We start from the raw sequence: 24,452 nt of genomic DNA, 5'->3' as shown, positions 1-24,452 counted from the left end.
TTGCTAAACAGAGACAACCTAAGCTTCAGATTTCTTCACCTCAAGGGGATCAGGAGTCAGGAAAATTTTTTCAATCAATATTAATATGCATAATTAAAAAAAATATTCAGTAGTGAAATATCAAAAATATTGTTAAATACAGTAAATTATACAAACTAAGTTGAGAAAACCAAATGCTAAACGGTATGTCAATATACTATAATTTATTATTTAATTGCTAATGGCTTTTTAATAACAAAAGAAATATATGTATTTCTTTCCCCATTCTCACTCTCTAATTAGCAACCACTGTTAACAGTTTAACGAGTATACTTCCAGAATTTTTCTATGTATCTCTATTGAAGTTCCAGCCAGAAAGAGTGAGTTGAAAGGAGGGGCTAACAGGGAGAAAGTGGGTGTTTCTCCAAGTTTTCTCAAGTTTGCAGTTAAGGGAGTGGGCATGGTCTCTCCTTGAAACCTTCTTCTGGATTCAAACATCCCATAAGTGCTATATATCCAAGGGCCTTCATGCATCTATTTCATAAGTAAAATGAGCTCCTTTTTGCTGCAAGAAGTCATACTATAATATATCATTAAGTGGTCAAATAAGGCACATTATTCTTAAGTGAAATGTTTGTTTTGATCCAGCATATATACTACTTGGTGCCTTTTTGTCTCTTTGCTGATGAAATCACTGACTACTTAATCTCCCTCATGGGAAGTAAATATACTGGATAAGCCTCCAATGATTAAAAATATTACAGAACTGTAGGAACATTTTTCATTTAAATTGTATATCATAATATAATGTCTTGGTTGAGTTATTTTTTGCTTTTTGGTTCCACAATTCTTTAACAATGCAAGTATACAGCACTGTATCACATCTCTCTTCTTTAAACATTTTATTATTACTTTTATTTTTTTTGAGATGGAGTCTCACTCTGTCGCCCAGGCTGGAGTGCAGTGGCGCGATCTCAGCTCACTGCAACCTCTGCCTCCTGGGTTCAAGCAATTCTCCTGCCTCAGCCTCCTGAGTAGCTGGGATTACAGGCGCACGCCACTACGCTCAGCTAATTTTTGTATTTTTAGTAGAGATGGGGTTTCACCATGTTGGTCAGGCTGGTCTTGAACTCCTGACCTCGTGATCTGCCCGCCTCGGCCTCCCAAAGTGCTGGGATTACAGGCACGTGCCACCATCCCCTGCTAATTTTTGTATTTTTAGTAGAGACGGGGTTTCACCATGTTGGTCAGGCTGGTCTCAAACTCCTGACCTCGTGATCTGCCCAACTTGGCCTCCCAAAGTGCTGGGATTACAGGCATGAGACACCGTTCCTGGCCTATTATTACTTTTTTTGGAGACAGCAAAATCATAGGGCACTGCAGCCTCAAACTCCTGGCCTCAAGCAATCTCCCTACCCCACCCTCCCAAATAGCTGGGACTACAGGTGGGTACCACTATGCCTGGCTCATCATAGTCTGTATTAAATACGTCAAAATCATTTCAACAATTAAGCTGAAATTACTTACTTTCTACTTTAACTAAATGTAATTTGAAATCTCTATACTAACACTTTTGAAATTTAGCCAACAGATGAATTCAGCAGAAGGTTTAAAATATTTTTTTAAAGTTCTTTCTTTTCCTTTTCTGTATTCAACTTACGAGTTAGTCATGAATTACTTATAAGTCTTTCCTTACTATGAGAAAGGGACAATGTTCTGGCTATTTTTCAATGTCTTACATGTACATTAATTTTTGTTGTGTTTTTATAATTTTAAGCAAATTTCACTATATACTCCTCTCCATTTGCAGTGCTTGGGCACAGTAGTCTTTAGAGCAAGGAGCAAAAATGTCACAACACTTACTTTCACATCATTTAGTTATTCATTCAACAACTGATGAGTCCTTCCATGTGCCAGGTAGGTGCTAAGCACCATATGCAAGACAGACATGGCCTCAGCCCTCCTGTGCGGCTCATAGTTCAGTGGGATCAACTGACATGTTTTTAAAAATCACCAAAACACAAACGTAATGACAATTGATAAGTGCCCCAAAAAATGCAGGATGACTTAAGAGGACGTCCTGAGGAAGTGACATCTGAGCTGCAAATCTGAAGGCTGAGGAGTTAGCCAGAAAGAGAGCAGAAGAGCAGCTTATCGCTTGTCTGCAAGGAGCCTGACAGTGTGTGACCAGAAGGGCCCATGAGGCTGGCGCAGGGAAAGGGAAGAATGTTCCAGGACGTAAGCAGGGCCAGGTCAAACAGGTCTTGTAGGTCATTTGAAGAATTTGGGATTTTCTCTTTAAAAAAAGAAAAAAAAGCCACTGAAGGATTTTAAGCAGCAACTTAAATTTGTGTGGTCAGTTTGCCTTATTTTAAAACATTTTAATAAACATTTTTCATTTAGAAAAGTTCTAAATTTACAGATAACTTGTGAAGATAGTAAAGAGGGGTCCCATACACCTCAACAGCCAGGTTCCCCTAATGTTAACATCGGTCTATGGTCAGCTTTGCCTTCAAAGGTGTCTCTGGCCACAGTGAGAAGAATGGACTTGAGGGCTTGAGTGGGTATGGGAAGATCAGTGGTCCAAAAAGAGGTAATAGCAGCTTGGACTTAAGGTACTGAGTGTGATGATGAAGAAAAGTTGATGGATTGGAGATTTATTTAGGCAGAAGAATTAATACAACCTGGTGATTAATGGAACAGAAGACATCAAAAAAGATTCTCATGTTTCTTGTTTCATTCATAGTACTCATAATACTTCCATGCATTTATTTATTTCTTAATACAAATCTATCCTCCTTTAATAGGCAATAAGCTCCTTGAATTCAGGGACAGTGTCCTATTCTTCTTTGTATCTTTTGCATGTATAAAAGTGTCTGCCACATGGTCAACCAAAGAATTTATGGGCACTCATGAATGAATGAATGAATGAATGAGCAAATAAATATACAATGGGTATAATTCTCATTTCAAAGGTGAAGACAATATGATCCAAGAAATTAAGTAATCCATGGTTACAGAGCTAATAAATGGCAGCCCCAAAACACAGACTCTCCTGACATCATGTCTAGTACCTTTTCTACTAAAAAAGATGGCACCATACATTTTTTTCTCTAGGCCTAGGTCATGCCAGAAAATTTTAAATATAGGTGGGCAGGATCTGCAATTCTTCAGGCAGTTTTGATTAACACCCTGAAAGTTCAAATAGGCATGGAGCAAGTCAGGTATCCCCCAAACTCTTCAAACTACAGAAAGAATTTCATAAGCCAAAGCCCATGTCAAGAGTCCATTAGTCAGCCACTTACAATAAAAATCCTAAGGAAATTATGAGCCAGAATACATCTGAACTACCATTGCAAGGACTTTGGGAATTTTCTTTTCTCTCTTTTAATATTTTTTATATGCACTTATTGCATCCTCTAGTCTACTCTGCTGTCTCTTTCTAACTTATGTATCACTCAACTCTCTTTCTATAACCACTCAGATTTCCATCCTTTTGCAATGAACCCCCTATAGAACACATGGACTCATGGGCCTATTACTTTACGATCTGTAACACTTTTGGAAGGGATTAAAAAATAGAAGTGGTCAGGCCCAGTAGCACTTTGCAAGGGCAAGGCGGGTGGATCACTTAAGGCCAGGAATTCAAGCCCAGCCTGGGCAACGTGATGAAACCCTGTCTCTACCAAAAATACAAAAACTAGCCAGGCATGGATGGTGGTGGATGTCTACAGTCCCAGCTACTTGGGAGGCTGAGGCAGGAGGATTGCTTGAGCCCAGGAGGTAGAGGCTGCAGTGAACCGTGATCTGCAGTGAGCCTGAGCAACAGAGTGAGACTCTGTCTCAAAAAAAAAAAAAAAAAAAGGTTGTTGAACAATTTTATAGAGTTAAACTATTCATTCACTCAAAAATATTTATTGATGGTAACATTCATTTATTTGCATGACTGGATTAAAAACTGTTTTTTGGTTTTCGAACCTGTATTAATAATAATAAAAATAAAGTTTAAAACAGAAAAAACCCCTAACTACCTGCTAAATGAAGAATACATGATCAATTGTGAAAAACTACTGAACAATTTTCAAAGGTGTCTCTTGGAATGCTCAATCACTAATACCCAGAAACCCCACAATTACAAACTTTGAAGGTTACATATGATAAAATTCTAGACTTAAGCTTCCTTCTCAAAATGAGTCCATCCCAATATTTCATCGAAAACTCTAATCAGATCAGTATTTTAGAGAAGCAGACTTTACTTCATCACAATAAACATTAAGCCCGGGAACCACATACCACAATGCCTAGAGTACTCTGACAAATTAAAGAAAATCATCAGGCTGATGGAAGGCCTGCTCTGAGAGTATTTATGGCAGAGATCCACAGGATGCTGGATGACTTTCTGAAGAATGCCACATCTCAATAAGAGGAGATAAAGGAAAAGAGGCAAAACTCCTATGCGGTTTGTGTATTGCTTACTGGTACAAATCAAAGAATGATGAAATAATTTTTGCAATACAGCTTCAAATAAATACTTGACTAAAAAGAAGTAAAACTGGAAGAACTCTACTCATGAAATAATATCACTATCTTAAGGATAAGAATAGTCTGTGTACATCTGAAGCCTAACTGGTAGCACCAAAATGTACCCACCTAGAGCAAAAGAGCATTTCACCAATGGATAATGTGACCACATGGGGTTGCTTTAGAACTTCACCCCACACCTAAATGTTGACAATCATTAAGCTTACAGCAGCTGCCTATGCTTTGGTCATTTATTAGCGACATTACCATGAAATACTTAATGTCCTCATCTCTGCAGCTAAGCATTTATGAATAAACCTACTCAGGCTGTCATGTAGTGGAATGTCTGCACTGCTTACAATGATCTCCTTTATTTAACAACTCTCTCCTCAGCAGAGGGTGGACACGGTGATGGGGGTGAGGAGGGGGAGAAGACAGACACCGACAAAGAGAGAAAAAAACAGAGACAGAGCAGACCAAATAATTCTGTTCCTTTTCTTGTAACTGGACATGAAAGCTTGAGGTAAAAAAAGAAAAAAAAATCAGCCTGCAGGAGGAGGAGGAATGACAAAGTCGGCTGTACAGTTTCAATGCCTTCCATAGGCCGCACTGCACACCGTGCTTCTGCCTTTGGGCTCTGAGGGACCCCATAGTCTGAGAAATATTTCCCTGTTTATATTTAAGCTATCTAAGGATGGTTTCTGCTTTGCACATGTGGGCACAGACACACATACTATAAATAATATAGTGGAGAAAGATAAGGGACTCTGCTGAATTTTATTTAGGATGAAAACAGATGAATAATTACGGTTTTTTAAATCTCCACATGGTTCATTCCATTAAGTCCAATGTCTAAGAATTCCATTTTAGAATATTTAGTGTTGCCACACTCTTGACTAGGGTTTCAGGACAGACCTCAAAGGGTGTATTATTCATCCTTATGCTCTCTGGGAACTGTGTAAACTACTACCAGCTGACTGGCAGTACCCAGTTGGTCTAAGTAAATAGGCTTACTATGTGTGCAAATAACGGAGAGAGGGAAAGACAGGTTTTTCTGCTCAATTATCTTTTTCTTAAAAACTATAATTGCACACATTAGAGTCAACTAATTCTACAAGGTTTGTAACAGAAAACAGCAGCTTCCTGCCGTACTTCCTCAATCTTTTACCTCAGAGGCAATCACTCTAAATTCATTTAGTTGCTTCTTCTGATATTTTACTCTATATTTCTAAAGAATATGCTCATGGAGCTCATTTATTTTGTCATTTTCAGATATTATCTTTTGACTTCCTACTACGAAAAATGAGAAAAAGTATCTACATTTAAAAAATACAAATACATGCAACAAAATCTACTCAGTTGCCTTATTGAAACCACACAATAGGATTTTTTAAAAACTATGATGCAAATTAATTTACAAAGTCCATAAATGTTCTGTTGGAACTAATCAGCACAATTCAAAGTTCAAAGCAATGACTTATACTGCATTAAGCTAAGGCTTAACATTCCTTGTTCCTTTTAGATTTATCTATTTATTCATGTGCTTGCATTCAGTTATGAATTAGACATGGATCTGATTTGATTCTTAAAGAAAAATGTTAGTAACAAATAATTCTGAAAAAGCTCTGCAGTTATAAAGCAAGCTACTTAAAATCAAAAGTCTTACAAGTTTCTTTCCAATTAATGTATGTTGTTTCATTTTATAGGAAATTATTTTCATTTTCATCTGGTACTTAACTTACAAAAGTATACTTCACTTCATGAAAAGATCTTTCCAGTATGACAGTAATTAACACAAGAATTTTCTAATTTAAACAAGTCAAATGGAAAAACTCTTTCGGGACATATTAAAAAATGAATATATCAACAAACTTGGGAGTTATTGCTTCATACATATAAATATGTATCTTAACCCAAAGATATATGAAGCTTAGAGATTTGTCAGTATATTGCATATTACACTTGATTTGTAGAAAAAAATAAAAATGTTTATCTGTCACTTTAGTTAACAAACGCGATGGTTCCAAATGCGCTAAATAGTAATATTCTATTAGTTAGTCAGTGCTGACTTAACCACAATTGAACAGCAAGTCTTCTCCTTGGAAAAGATTTCTCATCCCAACAGGACTTTCTACCTTAAATTGTTTTATTAATGACTGCTTCAGAAATATTTAAAGTGGAAACCACATTAAAATACAAATGTTTGAGCTTCTACAGTCAGAGTGACCAAAGGGTATCACAATTTTTCATTTAATTCAAATTCACTTATATTTATAAACATGTACTTAGCATATCCACATCCCAGGAGCCAAGGACAAAACAATAAAACAGACAAGTCCTACCCTGTCATCAGGCAATGTGCTTTATCAACACAGAATAAATTCAGTACTAAAATATCCTTGCAAGGATTACACAAATCGGGGAATGCAAATATTCCCGTTCTTAAAAGGAAACCAAAGACGACTACATTAAGATGCTTTTCTAAAGTTATTGGTGAGGTGTGGTGAACCTATCTCACAAAGCAAAAAACGGTGATAGGGTTACAAAGACATTTCTAGCTAAGATATCTGAAGGCACAGAACATTTTGAAAATCTCTGATCATCCTAAGAATTTAACTGTAGTTCCTGCAAATATTAACAATCAGTATCATATCATTAGCCACATGATTTCTTATGGTTTGATGAACAAAAGTAGAGGAATTAAAAACAACTATCTTAAAAGATGAGGTAAAATGATCATTTGAAGCTGTGTGGCAGCTCATATTCAGCCACATTTCTTATCTGTTTACTCTGACTGACCTTTTTTTGTTGGTAAGGGGGACTAGGCAAAGTTGAAATGAAAGGTTTGTGAGGCAGAGTACATATTCAACTATACTATCTGTTTACTTTGGCTGACCTTTTTTTAAGGGGAAGGGGAAGAAAGAGAAGTATCTGCCTGTGGAAATCTCTGTGCTAATAAACATAAGGATCAAAAAAGCCCATCAGCCACACCAAAGTTAAGACACTTACTAGATAAGGGCAAATCCCATGAGAGTATCTGTGACAAAGATAAAAGGTATTTCTGCATCCTCTGCTTTAAGATTTTAAGTTTACTACAATCCAATTAAAGATCATTTTCCCACTTAACACAATATAATAAAGCTAGTTATCTTATTCTACAATTAAACTAATATCATTAAATAATAACATTAACTAGAAGGTATTTTAGGGTCTTATTTCGCATGAGTAAATACAGTTTGCTTTTTTCTCAAATGTTTTTATTTTGAAAATTACCAACCCACAGTAAACCTCAAAGAATAAAATGAACACCCGTATGTCCTTTGTCTAGTTTACCAACTGCTAAAATTTTGCCACATTTGTTTTATCTTTCTCTCTCTATACATACACATATGAAGGAATATTTTTGCTGAACCATTTAAAAATAAACGGCAGGCAACATAATTTGTCTTTGTCATTTTGCTGGTTTTCAGCAACTTTGATCAGAAATATAAGAACATATTTACAGTGACATGACAACAAGTACAAAGTCTGAAGAATATATATGGGAATAAAAAATAAAATTCTGAGTGCCAGATATGGGCCAGGCTCTATGGGAACAGCCTTGCATATATTGATATTTAAATCTCGTAGCAGTACATCTTATGACTGAGGAAACAAAGGCTCAGGGAGGTTAAGTCACTTTATGAGAGATTAAATGTAACTAAATTACATTAATTATATATTACGTAATATAAAATTAAATTATAATATAGCTAGTAATGGCAAATTCAGGATTTTCAGCTGTATCTCTTTTTCTATTACATCATGCTGCCTCCTTATGAAATAATTTTTTCAACAAATGTGTGTAGGTAATACATAATAATTTAGGGGAAAATTTCTAAATAGTTTGAAATGAAATAGAAGTGGTCACCTGGTAACAGGTTTTTTTTGTTTGTTTTTTTCAAGACAGGGTCTCACTCTGTTGCCCAGGCAGTACAATGTTGCAAACACGGCTCACTGCAGCTTCCATCTCCTGGGCTCAAGTGATCCTCCTGCCTCAGCACCCAAGTAGCTGAGATCACAGGTATGTGCCACCATACCCGGCTAATGTTTTAATTTTGTAGAGGTGGGGTCTCACCATGTTGTCCAGGCTGGTCTCGAATTCCTGGGCTCAAGAAATTTTCCCGCCTTGGCCTCCCAAAGTGCTAGGAATACAAGCATAAGCCACTGCGCCCAGCCCCTCTGGTAACAGATTTGAATCAAATGTCCAGACATATTCAACTTCGTATGGTGACCATTGTCCTGGTTCATGCTGCATCATATTCACTAGGTTCACTCTCCTACTTCACCTTCACAGTGCAATGAAAATTCCTATTCACAAAGCTCCTCAGTGGCTGTAAGCAATATAATTATGTTATTAATGTAATGCTAGGTAAGGCATGAATGATTAATATCTAACTCTCCCTAAAGTACTTACATTTTAAAATGGGAAACATTATTACTACTAGTATTCTCATTTAAAACATCTGCTATTTTTTTGAGCTCTTATTATGTGCCAGAGTATTTACAGATACTACTTCATTTAATCCTCTGAACATCCCAGCAAGGTAGATCACAGTATCATTTCCCATATTTCACAACTAGTAAATAGAGGAGTCAGCTTTTCACTTCAAGTATGACTCACTCAAAGGTCTACATGCTCACCCCACTACATAATAGATGTCTAATCTATAGAACGTTTCTAAATATCTCCAAAGAACAGGGATGTGGAAGGACAGAGCTGATTCTAGATAACTTCCTATCCCCAATTCGTACTTCTCTTTCACCTCCAAGGAGCAGAGGGCAACAAAAGGCTAGATGGGGCTGCTTGCTCTTGCTGCTGTAAAATAAAATTACCTCACTCTTGAAGACTAGAGCGCTGAAATGGCCTCAAGCCCAAGGAGACAGCCTTCTGTCACCATCCATTCTAGCCTTAATAATGACAAAAGTAGCAAACACTTACATAGTACTTACTATGTACCAGTATTTGTGTATATTAGCTCTTCTAACCATCACAACAATCCCATGTGGTGGGTACTATTAGCATCTCCATTTACAGGGATGGGGAAACTGAGCCATCAAGTTTTAAAATAACTTGCTCAAGTTTATATAGCTAGTAGAAGGCAGTCTGGCTCCAAAGTCTGTGGTCCTGGGAATGTGCCAACCCATAATTACTCTATTGAATATATATCTTCCAGTACTCCCTATTTACATTTGTGACTACATATGTCCCACAATACCAACAAAACTGACAGGCTTAGGGTTCTCCTAGGTGTGTTACTACTTGTCTCCAAGCCTTCATTTTTATCATTTCCTCAAAATGACATTCCAAACTGTCTATTACAATGGCTGGCAGATAACAGACATTCTGTAAATATGCCTGAATGTTAAACTAGAGTACAGTTGTACAATTTTGTCACCAAAAAGTAGCTTAACAGTTGAGTTGGAAACATTAATGTTGCTGACATAGGCAGAGAGAGACTCACACCACACAAACTGTGGCTGAATACAGTTTGACAACACTGAAATTAAAATTCACTTTATATTTTTCTTGCCCCGAAATCCATATGTCTAAAAAAATTCAGTGCTTGGTTTGGCTTATTATTATCAAAGGCCATTAAGACCACTGATAAAAAAGTTGTAAAGGTTATAATATTTATAAAAGTATCATGAAACTGGAGTGTTACTCTGAGGCTAAACTGGTCATTTTAGCTTTATCAATTAAAATCTTCAGATATCTGAGAATTTGCTACAATGTGGAAGACACGGAATGCTGCTCTTCCTAATGAAAAACCATGAATTAGAACAGCTTTTACTTTTGTTTGGTTGTCACACATACCCGGTTTGCTGATTTCTGTTTATGAAATGATCTACTTAGTATGAAACCAAAAACAAGTATTTACAACTCAAATAATGCTTATGCACGGTTGGCACAACAAATGTGGCTTGGCAGGAAGAGAAGTTAACTAACTTAAGGGACAGTATATAGGAAAAAGATAATATGCTAAAATCTACGATGATAACATTCATGGAGGAATAGAAATAATCTACTATGAAACATTTTAACTTTAGTATTATCTTGAGTGAAGTTTAGAAAGAATCAAGATGTATTTTGATAGACTATATTGTCCACCAGCTGAAGGGAGTTCTGATATTCTTCATAAAAGTTGAAGTTTTTATTTAACATAAACCATACTAAACAATTTCCAATGCTATGTTATATATCACTTCTTAGATCTTCATTAGTTATTCTGTGAAATGTAATGAGCTACTATAGAGGTAAAGGTCTTAAAGCTTCTATTATATTTGGTAAATAGCAACATAAAATAGAAATATGAAACTTACATTTTCTAAAATATCCACCATATCATCAGTTTTGATATAACACCCACCATATAAACAATTTTAAAATTAAATTTGAAAAATTTACAAACCTAAATATAACAATGGGCAACAAATTAAAAACTTATATTTAAAAAGCTTGTGTTGCAAATATTAGCCATTCAGGGAATCTAAAGGTAGTATCTCTATAGCTATCAGTCCTAAAAATTAAACAGGTTACTGCTGGTCTTATATCTGAAATCTTTTTCTTCTTGTTAAAATGGTTTTCTGACACTAAAAATACCATCAATCCAATCAGATTTAAAATTCTTCAGAGGATAAATTTAACTCATATCACATGGAGTAAAAATCCACCAAAAACGCACCTTTTCTGACCTTTCCAATCAGTGGTCACCACATTCAAATAATGAGACTAGACTCACACAGGCATTAGAACGATTAAAGTCTTATTCTCGACATGTGTTGAGAATTACAAATAAACATACATGTAATATAGTCAAAAATGAAGGGTTTTCAAATGATTTTGGCTTCCTTTTCTATTTATTTTCCTTGTTACAAGAAAGTCTTCGATAATCCTATATTGGAATATGCAATCACTAGCCTCCAGTTACATTTAGCATGGAGGTGAAACAGTAATTTAGTAGCTACAACGTATGTTAAAATTAAAATTATATTTCTAAAAAAAATGATGTTGCTTCTATATACTGCCTGTGAAGCAATGCTCCACTTCGTACTGGGAAAATGTTTACCAATTTTTCAAGAAAAAGGAGAATTCCATGTTTTTGGCTTGTTTGAATAGGGATAAGGTTCCCATTAACTGAGATAAATAACACAGATAAACAAGCAAAGAAGGAGTTCAGTGTGAGATTCCCGTTTGGACACTCAGGTGCCTGTGTCCAGAAACAGCTGAATATGCAGTCCTAAGGCTCTCAAGAAAGGCCAGACCTGACACAGGGGCTGGAAATTATCATTTAGAACGGGCATGTAAAAAAAGTTCTAAACCAAAGGGAGACGACCAAGTTTAAGGGGAAGAGAAGGAGACTGATTCTATGATGAACTCTAAGAAGGAAGGGTCAGAGGACAGTAAGAAAAACAAATAAACAAAAAAGAACATGGAATCCTTAGGATAAGGAGTTTCCAGAAGGAAAGGTATGATCGACAGTGTAAAACAGAAAAAGGTTCAGCATGACAAATGCTGACAAGTGGACTGGATTTGGTTTTACAGAGGTCGCTAGTGGCTTTTGCCAGAGCAATTTCAGTAAAGAAGGAGGGACTGAAGCCAGTTGTGCCATTAGGAAGAACCGTAAGTGCCTATGCCTATAAGCTTTCAAAGGTCTACAAAAATGCCTGAGAGCTGAACATTTAAATTAAACTTAAAATAATTAAATTTAAAATTAATAAATTAACATTACTAATTGATAAACGTGGCACTCAGAAACATTTCATTCCATTCGGAAACAATTTCTAGGTTAGGGATGTTTCTTTTTTATTTCACATGAATTCCTTAGCAAGCATGATTGCCAAGAAATCATAATCAACCATAAGTGACTTACTCAATCCAAATCACTTCAAAAGCAAAAGCCACAAATCTTTTTAAAATAATTAACCCTATTTAATCAGTGATGTAGATCCATTTTATAGGTTCAAGTGATCCAGGGTAAGACCTCCAACACAGAGTACGCTGGGACAGTGAAGACCTTAAAATGGCCCTGGTGAATGGAAGCTTATGGGGACACTAAAAGCTTGGCTAAGAAAAAAAGAGAGATGTAAGAGAGGAGTTAAAGGCAAATGCAGGATGAAGGAAAATGTTACAGGCTGAGGAAAAAGTCACTAGAGAGTTGGAGACTAAAGATAGAGATATGGCGGGAGAAGAGGTCACTTCACGGCGTAAAGTCCTGAAGAAAACAAGTACGAGGGATCAACAGCACACATGTCTAAGGGTTCTAAATAACAGGAGGAATGAAGAGGTACAGATTTAGAGAAAATCTGCAGGCCTAGCTTAGAAATTAAGATAATTTGTGCTTGAGTCCCACAATTATCATTATTATTATTTTAAAGGTAAGATCTTTTGCTGAATGTGCAGGGAATAGGGTTGGAAAGATGGCTTTAGAAGAGAGGCAAAGGGCCAGGTGCGGGCGCTCACGCCTATAATCCCAGCACTTTGGGAGGCTGTGGTGGGCAGATCACTTGAGGTCAGGAGTTCGAGACCAGCCTGGTCAACATGGTAAAACCCTGTCTCTACTAAACATACAAAGATTAGCTGGGTGTGGTGATGTGTGCCTGTAGTCCCAGATAGTCAGGAGGCTAAGGTGGGAGAATCGCTTGAACCCTGGAGGTGGAGGTTACAATGAGCCAAGATCACACAACTGCACTGCAGCCTGGGTGACAGAGCAAGACTGTCTCAAAAAAAAAAAAAAAAAAAAAAAAGAAGAAGAAGAAGAAGAGGGGGAAAAGCAATTAAGAATTATCACAGTATTTTCAAGAATGTCTTCTCATATATTTCTTGTAATCACCCTGTGAGCTTGTGAGCACAGATATCACTAGTTGCCATATTACACATTAATAAAAGAAACCTGGACTCTAAGTTATACACGATCATTGATTTCAAATATCTTTTTAACTTTCTGTTTAACTTACGTTAAAGATCTCCTGTTATTGAACTATAAATCTCAATTTTTCCAAGTGCTTACAAATATAGCTACAACACCTTTGATCTGGTCTCAGGACCATGACCTAACCACCTCCCTCCCCAGGGGCACTAAATATCTATCCCCCCCTCCCTGTCCTTGCTCAGGACTCAGCATTTAACAGTGGAGAGAAAAGTAAGACTGAAAGCCAAAAACTATGATGATTCTGAGCATGGTTTGATACTCCCAAGATTTTCAGAAATGTAGTTGACATCCAGTCTTAACAAACATTCCTGAGAACAAGGCATTTTCCCACAGGGTGTTTAGGGGTACTTAAATACATAAAACAGGGAGTGGTCAGTCACTAGGATTAAGATCAAAATGACAATTCTGAGAAGAAAGTCTCAGTAGTCATTAGATTTTTCTCTTTAATCAGAAACAAAGCACTGAAATGGATTTAAGATGTCCCAATTAAAACTGTTAAGAATACCAAATATGAGATCACCAAAAGATTAATGTCTCATCTCAGTTTATGCCTTCTTGCTTCAAATGCCAGAAAGGTGTTCGAATTCCAAGAACTAGATCCTATATGTGGACATTTTTTTGAATCCATGAGCGACAAAAAGAGAAGATTCCAAGTTCTCTCTTCATCCTGCTTAACCTATCTGGTGGATCTGACATTACTGGCCATTCACATCTTGTTGAAAGCCCCTCCTCCCACAGCTTCTGTGACTATTGCCTGCTCTAAGGTTTCCTCCTGTTCCTGGTGGGCTGCTCCTTCCTGCTTTCCAACATGAATTCCCTCCTGAAGGAGGGAATTTTTGTTCTTTCTCTACACTTATCTCCCTTTGGCTTATTCATTCTTATGGACTGAATTATCAGTGAGTAAATGGTGTCCAAATCTACATGCACAGCCTTAACCTCCAGCCAGTGATCTAGCTCCACAGTTCCAGTTTCTTCCTCTCTGTTGTGTTGCCATTCGTTAGTTCCCAGGCTGAAAACTTTATAATCACTACTTATTATTTTATATGGAATACTAAAAAACAAACAAAAGCCTGGTTAAAGTACACTTTTGAGAGCTGGGAGCCTCCATGTGATTATTCTTCCCAGCTGTCTGCCCGCTTGTATTGAATGAATCAAGAAAACCAAGTTAAGGCATGAAATACATCTCAAAGCATTGTTGTAATTTATTCTATTAGAAGTACATTTTATACAAACAAAGCTATATAGACTGGGCCATATCTAATACGGACTCAGAAGTGAGGAGAGAGGAGAGTCTAGGCAATGAGGCCATGTAAATCCAAAACTGTTACTGTATTCTTACAAAAACCAATACAGAACAACAAAGAGAACAAATAAAACTACACAAACTTCAGGTCTTCCACACATCCAAACTTCAAATTAACTGTAAGAAGAAAAATCAAAACAGAATCCCTATGAGCTCTCTTCCTTGTTCCAGCTGCAAGCCTGTGTGAATGGCAAGGACAGTTTGGGGAACACTGAATGGTACAGAGAGGGCAGGAGCTAGGACTAGGTCTAACGCTGACCTAAAACCATCATGAGAAAGAGAAAGTGCATCCTATGAGTGAAAATACTGGAAAAAGGCATAATAAAGATTAGATTACAGATTTTAAAGTACACTGGATACAGGGAGGTGATCTTAGAAAGTTGATAGTTTAGGGGGGAAAGAAAATTAAAAGGAAGGAAAGGTGCCAACCTCAAACCATCAACCCTGTCCACAGATATAAAGAGACAAAAAAGTCTTTATTTATTTTTAAAAACACACACATACACAAATAAATGGTTACAAGAATTCCAACAATTCATCTGACAAAAGCTTCCCTCAAAAAAAAAATAGTGAAGTAGAAAACGGTAACATATTCTAAACTGAATCAAATTATCTTCAAGCAAGCATTTAGGGACATGGAAGAAAAAAAACCAACAAAACCCTTGATCAGGAACTCAAAAACAAAGAAAACAAGTGGACAAAAACAGAAGAACTGAAACAGACCTGACTGAACTGAAGAAAGAAACACAAGAAAAAAGGCAAAATCATTTCACAAATAAACACAGAATTACATTGGGGCCCAAGAAGAGCAAATTCACACAAAAACGTAATAAGGGCATTGAGGACAACAGGAAAACAACCAAAAGAATGAAAATGAGATAAAGAAATATAGAAGGAAAAAGTATCAGACAGAAAGTACCTGAGAGAGAAGACAGGTAAAGGAGAGTCCTTTTATACATAATGGGAGTTCCACAGAAAATAAAACAATTAAGTAGAACTATTATTTAAAATTGTAATTCAAAAAACTTTCTAGGAATAAAAGAAGACCCGAATCTATATACTTAAAGAGCTCACTGAGCCTGCAGCAAGAAAAACTGAAATGCAACAAGGGTTCTTTTTCCCCAGGGTCTCGAGGAGGAGGGAAAGGATTGATGGTTGGGGTCAGGGTGGTGCCAAACAACTTACAAGTAAAAGAGAGTTAGACTGGCATCAGAATTCTCAAAAACGACATAGAAAGCAAGATAAAAACATAGTAGCATTTTCAAAAACCTCAAAGAAAGAAATGTAAATCAAGGAGTTTATATTCAGCTAAACTATCCTCCAAGTAGGAAAGCTACAGAAAAATAGTTTTAAACCTATGAGAGTTCATGAGAATTCTATGCCCATCAGTCCCTCTTGAGAAATCTACGGCATTTCCTGAAGATAAACTGCATCAGATAATGAGGGAAACTTAGGAATAAAAAACTGATAATGAGCACTTAATATATTTAATTATACACTTAAGACTAAAACAAAGGTAGAAACTAAGTAAAAATATATCATATGATATGTGCTATATGTTACATGTTGCATGTTCTAACAAAGCATAAATGAAACAAAATTTGATGGAAAAGGGAAAAAAAAGCGAAAGTAGAACAAGTTCACTGGTTATTATATAAGAAATAGGTGGGATTTCACAAAAATATAATGAAAAACTCACAACCAGGCAATAAACGGTTAATTTTTTTCAGAAAACTTATGAAGGCATTTAAAAAGTTGTAACACCAAAGGCAACCACTAAAACATATAAAAACTTACCTAAATGTCAAAAAAATTTAAGTCAAAGAAAAAAAAACAACAAAAAAGCACATCACACACAGAAACATAGCAAATAAAATACAAATAATAATCATAACATAAAATATGACACATTCGATGCTAAACATTTTTATCAAGAAATATGAAAGAGTTAAACTTACATATTCTAATAAAAAGACTATTTGTTCACTAAGCGAGATCCTAATATATGCTCTATACAAAAACATACCTAGAACAAAATGGTTCAACAAAACTGTTTAAAAATAAAGGTATGGGGGTTCAAAATACGCAAATCAATAAACATAACCCATCACATAAACAGAACCAATGACAAAAACCCCATGATTTTTGATGCACAAAAGGCTTTCGACAAAATTCAACACCCTTCATGCTAAAAACTCTCAATAAACTAGGTATTGAAGGAGAGTATCTCAAAATAATAAGAGCTACTTATGACAAACCCACAGTCACTATCATACTGAATGGGCAAGAGCTGGAACCATTCCCTTTGAAAACCAGCACAAGACAAGGATGCCCTCTCTCACCTCTCCTATTCAACATAGTATTGGAAGTTCTGGCCAGGGCAATCAGGCAAAAGAAAGGAATAAAGGGATTTCAAATAGGAAGAGAGGAAGTCAAATCGTCTGTGTTTGCAGATGACATGATTGTATACTTAGAAAGCCCCATCATCTCAGCCCAAAATCTCCTTAAGCTGATAAGCAACTTCAGCAAAGTCTCAGGATACAAAATCAATGTGCAAAAATCACAAGCATTCCTATGCACCAATAATAGACAAACACAGGGCCAAATCATGAGTGAACTCCCATTCACAAATGCTACAAAGGGAATAAAATACCTAGGAATCCAACTTACAAGGGATGTGAAGGACCTCTTCAAGGAGAACTACAAACCACTGCTCAAGGAAATCAGAGAAGACACAAACAAATGGAAAAACAATCCATGCTCATGGATAGGAAGAATCAATATCGTGAAAATGACCATACCACCCAAAGTAATTTATAGATTCAATGCTATCCCCATCAAGCTACCATTGACTTTCTTAACAGAATTAGAAAAAAACTACTTCAAATTTCATATGGAACCGAAAAAGAGCCCATAAAGCCAAGACAATCCTACAAAGCTGGAGGCATCACACTACCTGACTTCAAAGTATACTACAAGGCTACAGTAACCAAAACAGCATGGTACTGGTACCAAAACAGATATATAGACCAATGGAAGAGAAAGGAGGCCTCAGAAATAATGCCACACATCTACAACCATCTGCTCTTTGACAAACCTGACAAAAACAAGCAATGGGGGAAGGTTTCCCTATTTAATAAATGGTGTTGGAAAAACTGGTTAGCCATATGCAGAAAACTGAAACTGGACACCTTCCTTACACCTTATACAAAAATTAACTCAAGATGGATTAAAGACTTAAATGTAAACCCAAAACCATAAAAACCCTAGAAGAAAACCTAGGCAATACCATTCAGGACATAGGCATGGGCAAAGACTTCATGACTAAAGCACCAAAAGCAATCGCAACAAAAGCCAAAATTAACAAATGGGATCTAATTAAACTAAAGAGCTTCTGTACAGCAAAACAAACTATCATCAGAGTGAACAGGCAACCTACAGAATGGGAGAAAATTTTTGCAATCTATCCATCTCACAAGGGGCTAATATCCAGAATCAACAAAAAAAAAACAACCCCATCAAAAAGTGGGTGAAGGATATGAACAGTCACTTCTCAAAAGAAGATATTAATGTGGCCAACAAACATATGAAAAAAAGCTCATCATCACCGGTCATTAGAGAAATGCAAATCAAAACCACAATGAGATACCACCTCACAACAGTTAGAATGGTGATCATTAAAAAGTCAAGAAATAACAGATGCTAGAGAGGATATGGAGAAATACGAAGGCTTTTACACTGTTGGTGGGAGTGTAAATTAGTTCAACCATTGTGGAAGACAGTGTGGTGATTCCTCAAGGATCTAGAATCAGAAACACCATTTGACCCAGCAATCCCATTACTGGGTATATACCCAAAGGATTATAAATTATTCTACAATAAAGACACATGCACACATATGTTTATTGCAGCACTGTTCACAATAGCAAAGACTTGGAACCAACCCAAATGCCCATCAATGATAGACTGGATAAAGAAAATGTGGCACATATACACCATGGAACACTATACAGCCATAAAAAATGATGAGTTCATGTCCTTTGCAGGGGCAGGGATGAAGCTGGAAACATCATTCTCAGCAAACTAACACAGGAACAGAATCTAACCGAACACCGCGTGTTCTCACTTATAAGTGGGAGTTGAACAACGAGATCACATGGACACAGGGAGGTGAACACCACACATTGGGGCCTTTTGGGGGGTGGGGGACTAGAGGAGGGATAGCATTAGGAGAAATACCTAATGTAGATGACTGGCTGATGGGTGCACCAAACCACCATAGCACGTATATACCTATGTTAACAAACCTGCACGTTCTGCACATGCATCCCAGAACTTAAAGTATAATAAAAAAAATTTAATCGGCCGGGCGCAGTGGCTCACGCCTGTAATCCCAGCACTTTGGGAGGCTGAGGCGGGTGGATCACGAGGTCAGGAGATCAAGACCATCCTGGCTAACACGGTGAAACCCCGTCTCTACTAAAAATACAAAAAATTAGCCCAGCATAGTGGCGGGTGCCTGTAGTCCCAGCTACTCGGGAGGCTGAGGCAGGAGAATAGTGTGAACCCGGGAGGCGGAGCTTGCAGTGAGCCGAGATTGTGCCACTGCACTCCAGCCTGGGCGACAGAGCCAGACTCCGTCTCAAAAAAAAAAAAAAAAAGAAAATATGATAAAACAAAAAAAAAAGGTATGGGGAAAAGCATATCTGGAAAGTAAACACAGTATGAAAGCGAGGGCAATGATTCTGATATGAGACAAGGCATAACTGAAACAAAAAGCATTAACTGTGACAAAGAACGATATTCTTTAATGCTAAAAGTCTCAATTCACCATAATATCTACATACCAGAAACACAGCATCTGTTTCTATAAAATCAAAACTACAAAAGATGCAGGCAGATATAGAAGCCTGCTAATGATAGGAGATTTTAACATACCACTCTCAGTAACATACCATTCTCAGACTAAGTGGACCAATAATAAGAAGGGATACAGAAGGCCTAAACAACATAATCAATTTGTAAGCTTATGATTATATACTGAACTTTACAGCCTGAAAATGGAGACTATACATTCTTCTGAACTGCAAATGAAACATTCACAAAAACTGATCATTTATTAGGTTCCACTTCCCCCAAATTTCAATATGTTCCATAAAACAGAATGACTAAAATAGTATTCTCTGATTTTAATGCAATAAAAGTAGAAATTATTAACAAACTTTTTTAAGTTAAAAGGAATTTTCATATGGAAACTAAATAATTTCCTATTATACACCTCTTGGAAGAAAAGGCAAGTATAAACAGAACTTACAAATGTTTTAAAATGATAATTAAAACATTATATATCAGAATCTATGGGCTATAGTTTGAATAATAACCAGAAAAAAATTTATAGCCTTAAACACTTTATTAACAAAATGAAAGAATAAAAATAAATTCCTATCTTAAGAAGCTGAAAAAAAGAACAACAAAAAGAAAGTACCAAAAAGGAAATAATAAAAATAAAAGCAGTGATTAATAAAAAAAAAAAAAAGTTCTTTTTTTTTCTTTTTTGAGACAGAGTTTTGCTCTTGTTGCCCAGGCTGGAGTGCAATGGCACGATCTCAGCTCACTGCAACTTCTGCCACCTGGGTTCAAGCAATTCTCCTGCCTCAGCCTCCCCAGTAGCAGGGATACAGGCATGTGCCACCACGCCCAGCTAATTTTGTATTTTTAGTAGAGATGGGGTTTCACCATGTTGGTCAGGCTGGTCTTGAACTCCTGACCTCAGGTGATCCACCCGCCTCAGCCTCCCAAAGTGCTGGGATTACACGCATGAGCTACTGCACCCAGCTGAAAAAAGTAGTTCTAATTGATAAATTAAAATTCTGCCTGCTGAAGAAAAATAACAAAATAAACATACCACTAGATATTCAAAGAACTTATTAAAGATACAAAATCAGAAATAACAAGAGTAAAACAACCAATGAAAGAGAAGAAATCCTACAACATTCCTTTATAGACTTTTTTTTTTTTTTTTGAGGCAAAGTCTCACTCTGTCACCCAGGCTGGAGTGCAGTGGTATGATTTTAGCTCACTGCAATCTCTGCCTCCTGGGTTCAAGCAATTCCACCTCAGCCTCCCAAGTAGCTGGGATTACAGGCACCTGCCATCATGCCTGGCTAATTTTTCTATTTTTAGTAGAGACAGGGTTTCACCATGTTGGCCAGGCTGGTCTCGAACCCTTAACCTCAGGTGATCTGCCCACCTTGGCCTCCCAAAGTGCTGGGAATACAGGCATGAGCCACTGTGTCCACCCACTTTACAGACACCTCTACGAATAAATTTGAAAACCTAAAAGCAAGGGACAATTTCCAAACTTGATCCCATTAGAGATACAAAGTTTAAACAGACTCACTTCCATGAAAGAAATGAAGTTATCAAGAAAGTACTCCACAAAAAGCACCATGCTCCACTAGTTTTGCAGAGCAATCCTACAAAGGATTCAAAGACCAAATAGCCTCAATGCTGTACAAGTTGTTCCAGAGCTTTGGAAACAAAGGAAAATTTCTTAATTCTTTTTATGAAGCAAGTAAAACACAGACACATTAAACAAAATGAAAAAAGAAAGAAAACTGCAACTAATATCACCTTTGAATATTGACGCAAAAGCTTTAAATAAAATATTAGCGAACACAATTCAACACCATGGTGAGAAAATGATACACAAAGAACGTGAGAGACTTACTCCAGGAATGCAAGGTTGGTTCAATCCATTAATATAGTACATCATAGCCATATCTCTAAGAAGAAAAATCATGATTATCTCCATAAATGCTGGGAATAAAAAGCCTTCAACAAAACTTAAGATCCATTCCTAATTAAAAAAACTCAAGAAAATAGGAATTCATGCATACTTTCTTAGTATGACAAACAAGTAAACATATATAATTTGCATTAAAGTCAGAATCTTATTTTTAATAGAGAAACACTAAAGGCGTTTGTACTCATATCAGGAATCAGACATTCTCTATAAACTATTTAGCACTGTATTAGTGGTATTTGTGGAGGGAATTTTAAGAAAAATCAATTAGAGGCTCAGAATTGGAAATGAAGGTGTAGAACCACCTTTATTTGCAGGTGATAAGATCATACATCTGGAAAACCTTAATGAATCAATGATCTTTAGATGGCAGAGAAACAGGTACTCTCAAACATTGCTGCTGAGTATCAAAATTGGCATATTCCTTATGGATGGAAATTTGGTAATATCTAACAAAACTACATATGTTTACCTTTTAACTCAGCAATCCCACTTCTAGGAATACCAGACATTAATTCTCTAGTAACACAAAGCTATCATTCACTGTGGCACTGTTTATTTACAAAACATTGAAAACAAGCTAAATGTCCATAGATAGGAGGGTAGCCAAATAAACTATAGCACATCCACACAATGGTGTATTATACAGAATGAGAATGATCTCTTTGATACAGAATGATTTCCAGGATATATTTTAGTGAAAATCCTGGAAACCTTTCTGAATAGATCTTTATGTACATCTTGACTTTTGAAACCATGTCAATGTTTTGCCTAGACAAAATCAACAAGGATGGGAGGAAAACCCTAAAATTGAATACAAACAGAAACAAAGGAATCAAACCATGTTTCAAGTGAATAACATAACCACACTCTAACAGAGAAGAGGAGAATTAACCTAGGTAACTTCTGAATATAGTATTCAAACTAAAGACAAAAAAAACTCTAAGCAAGTGCTGAGCTCTAATTAGTAAGATTGTTTTTTTCAAAGGTATGGCTTTGCAATTCTGAACTACTTTCTAAGCATTACAGGGTTTAACACATAAGAAAATATATTGTGAATAAAATGGAAGTCAAGAGTTACAAATTTGGAAAGGGAAAATAAATCCTCTGTGGTATGGAACTGTAACTGGAAGTATAAATAGAGACCCACACCCACACACACTCTTATCTAGATATCCATGCACATATATACACATACATGTTCATATATCTACATTCACAAAAAATCATACACTCATGTTCATTGTTTTTTCATCTAAGCAATCTTAGCCTTAAGACTCATATAATTAGACCTGAAGAAATGCAATTTCCAAATTTCTATATCTAAATTTAGAATATATTGGCTATGCCATCTATAGTGTAGGAAAGTGTTACCATAGGAACATCTATTAGAAAAGATGGCTTTTAAACAGAATAGCCAGGCTAATATTTGAAGAGAAAAAATTTACCCATATATGTGACTGGATCACGAAAACAGGAAAAATATAATATTAATCCTAGTAAATATTTAAATGTACCCATCTCAGATTATTTTCATGTTAGTAAGAGTAATCATATTATCTCTTATAAAAGTTGCAAAGATGCAAATGTTACCTGGTATTTCACAATGAAATGTATTAAAAACCACTGTACCTTACAGTAAAATCATACGAGCAAGAGGCCAGCACAGAAGCATGAAATGGTGAAAACTACAAAAAAAAAAAGGAAAAAAAACCCTTTTTGAAGTCAGCTGTGATTATAACACTGCTTTCTATGATCATTCCATAAACATTATAATAAATTTGAGTCAGAGCTGTCACTTAAAATTATGCTTTTTCAAAGCATATATGCTATAATTTGAGGCAAAAATCTTCTGGCCTTATAAGTATCCATCTTCAGGAAAAATATTTTTACATTCTCCAAAGAAAATTATCCCTCAAGCTTTTTAGAACTTATTTAGAATAAAATATTCCCAAAATGTTGCTATTCTGGAAAAATTAAATACAATTTCATATTGGCTATCCAAAAATGATTCTTATAGGCCAGATGCAGCAGCTCACACCTGTAATCCCAGAACCTTGGGAGGCTGAGGAGGGCAGATCACCTCAGGTCAGGAGCTCGAGACCAGCCTGGCCAACATGGTGAAACCCCGCCTCTACTAAAAATACAAAAATTAGATGGGCATGGTGGCACATATGCCTATAATCTCAGCTTCTCGGGAAGCTGAAGCAGGTGAATTGCTTTAACCCAAAAGGTGGAGGTTGCAGTGAGCCGAGATCATGCCACTGCACTCCAGCCCCGGCGACAGAGAGAGACTCTGGCTCAAAAAAAACAAAAGCAAACAAAGTAATAAACAAAAATGATTCTTACAAATATAAGGGATTTAAGTACATAATAGTACAAATATATAATTATATAGTTTACCAATTTTACAAATATATGATTGCTATAATCACGTTATCAAAATAAACATTTAAATGTTAAATAAAAACACCTTTAAGATATTTTTATGTTATTTGTATATTACAGCTAATGGAAAATGATATCAAGGGTAAAAAGCAAGTTTAAAGACAAGTAACGTCTTCTAGATGAGTAAAAATGTACTTAATAAGTTGACCTTTGCAATTACATTTCTTCAGTGTTTGTCTTATCGCACTTTAATAGTTAAATACACATATATAACTACATTTGACCAGCACTTAGTTTGCAAAGTACTTTCACTACATTACCTTATTTCATTCTCATAATCACTCTAAAATATACATAGAGCATATTTTTCAACTGCTAAAACTTGTCCAATTAAACAAATTTTTATTAAAAAATAAAACAGAGCACTGTGTCTCCTATGTTGCATTGCAGCCAGAGAAACTTAAAATATTAACTTAACTAAAAA

At 36.1% G+C, this 24,452-nt stretch overlaps 1 protein-coding gene across 2 annotated transcripts in view; it reads right to left on the bottom strand.

The window, feature by feature from the left end:
- PEX7 (peroxisomal biogenesis factor 7) overlaps nt 1-24,452 on the bottom strand; it is a 93,853-nt gene that overhangs the window by 21,113 nt on the left and 48,288 nt on the right. For both annotated transcript variants that reach the window (XM_019028688.3, XM_055391198.2), the window contains exon 8: nt 23,213-23,268. In XM_019028688.3, coding sequence (XP_018884233.1) covers nt 23,213-23,268 — 56 coding nt within the window. The remainder of the gene's footprint in view (nt 1-23,212; nt 23,269-24,452) is intronic.

This window comes from Gorilla gorilla, chromosome 5 (assembly GCF_029281585.2).
Source record: "Gorilla gorilla gorilla isolate KB3781 chromosome 5, NHGRI_mGorGor1-v2.1_pri, whole genome shotgun sequence".
Taxonomy (NCBI): domain Eukaryota; kingdom Metazoa; phylum Chordata; class Mammalia; order Primates; family Hominidae; genus Gorilla; species Gorilla gorilla.
The sequence above is the reverse complement of the archived record's forward strand: the minus strand, read 5'-3'. Positions and strand labels throughout refer to the sequence as shown.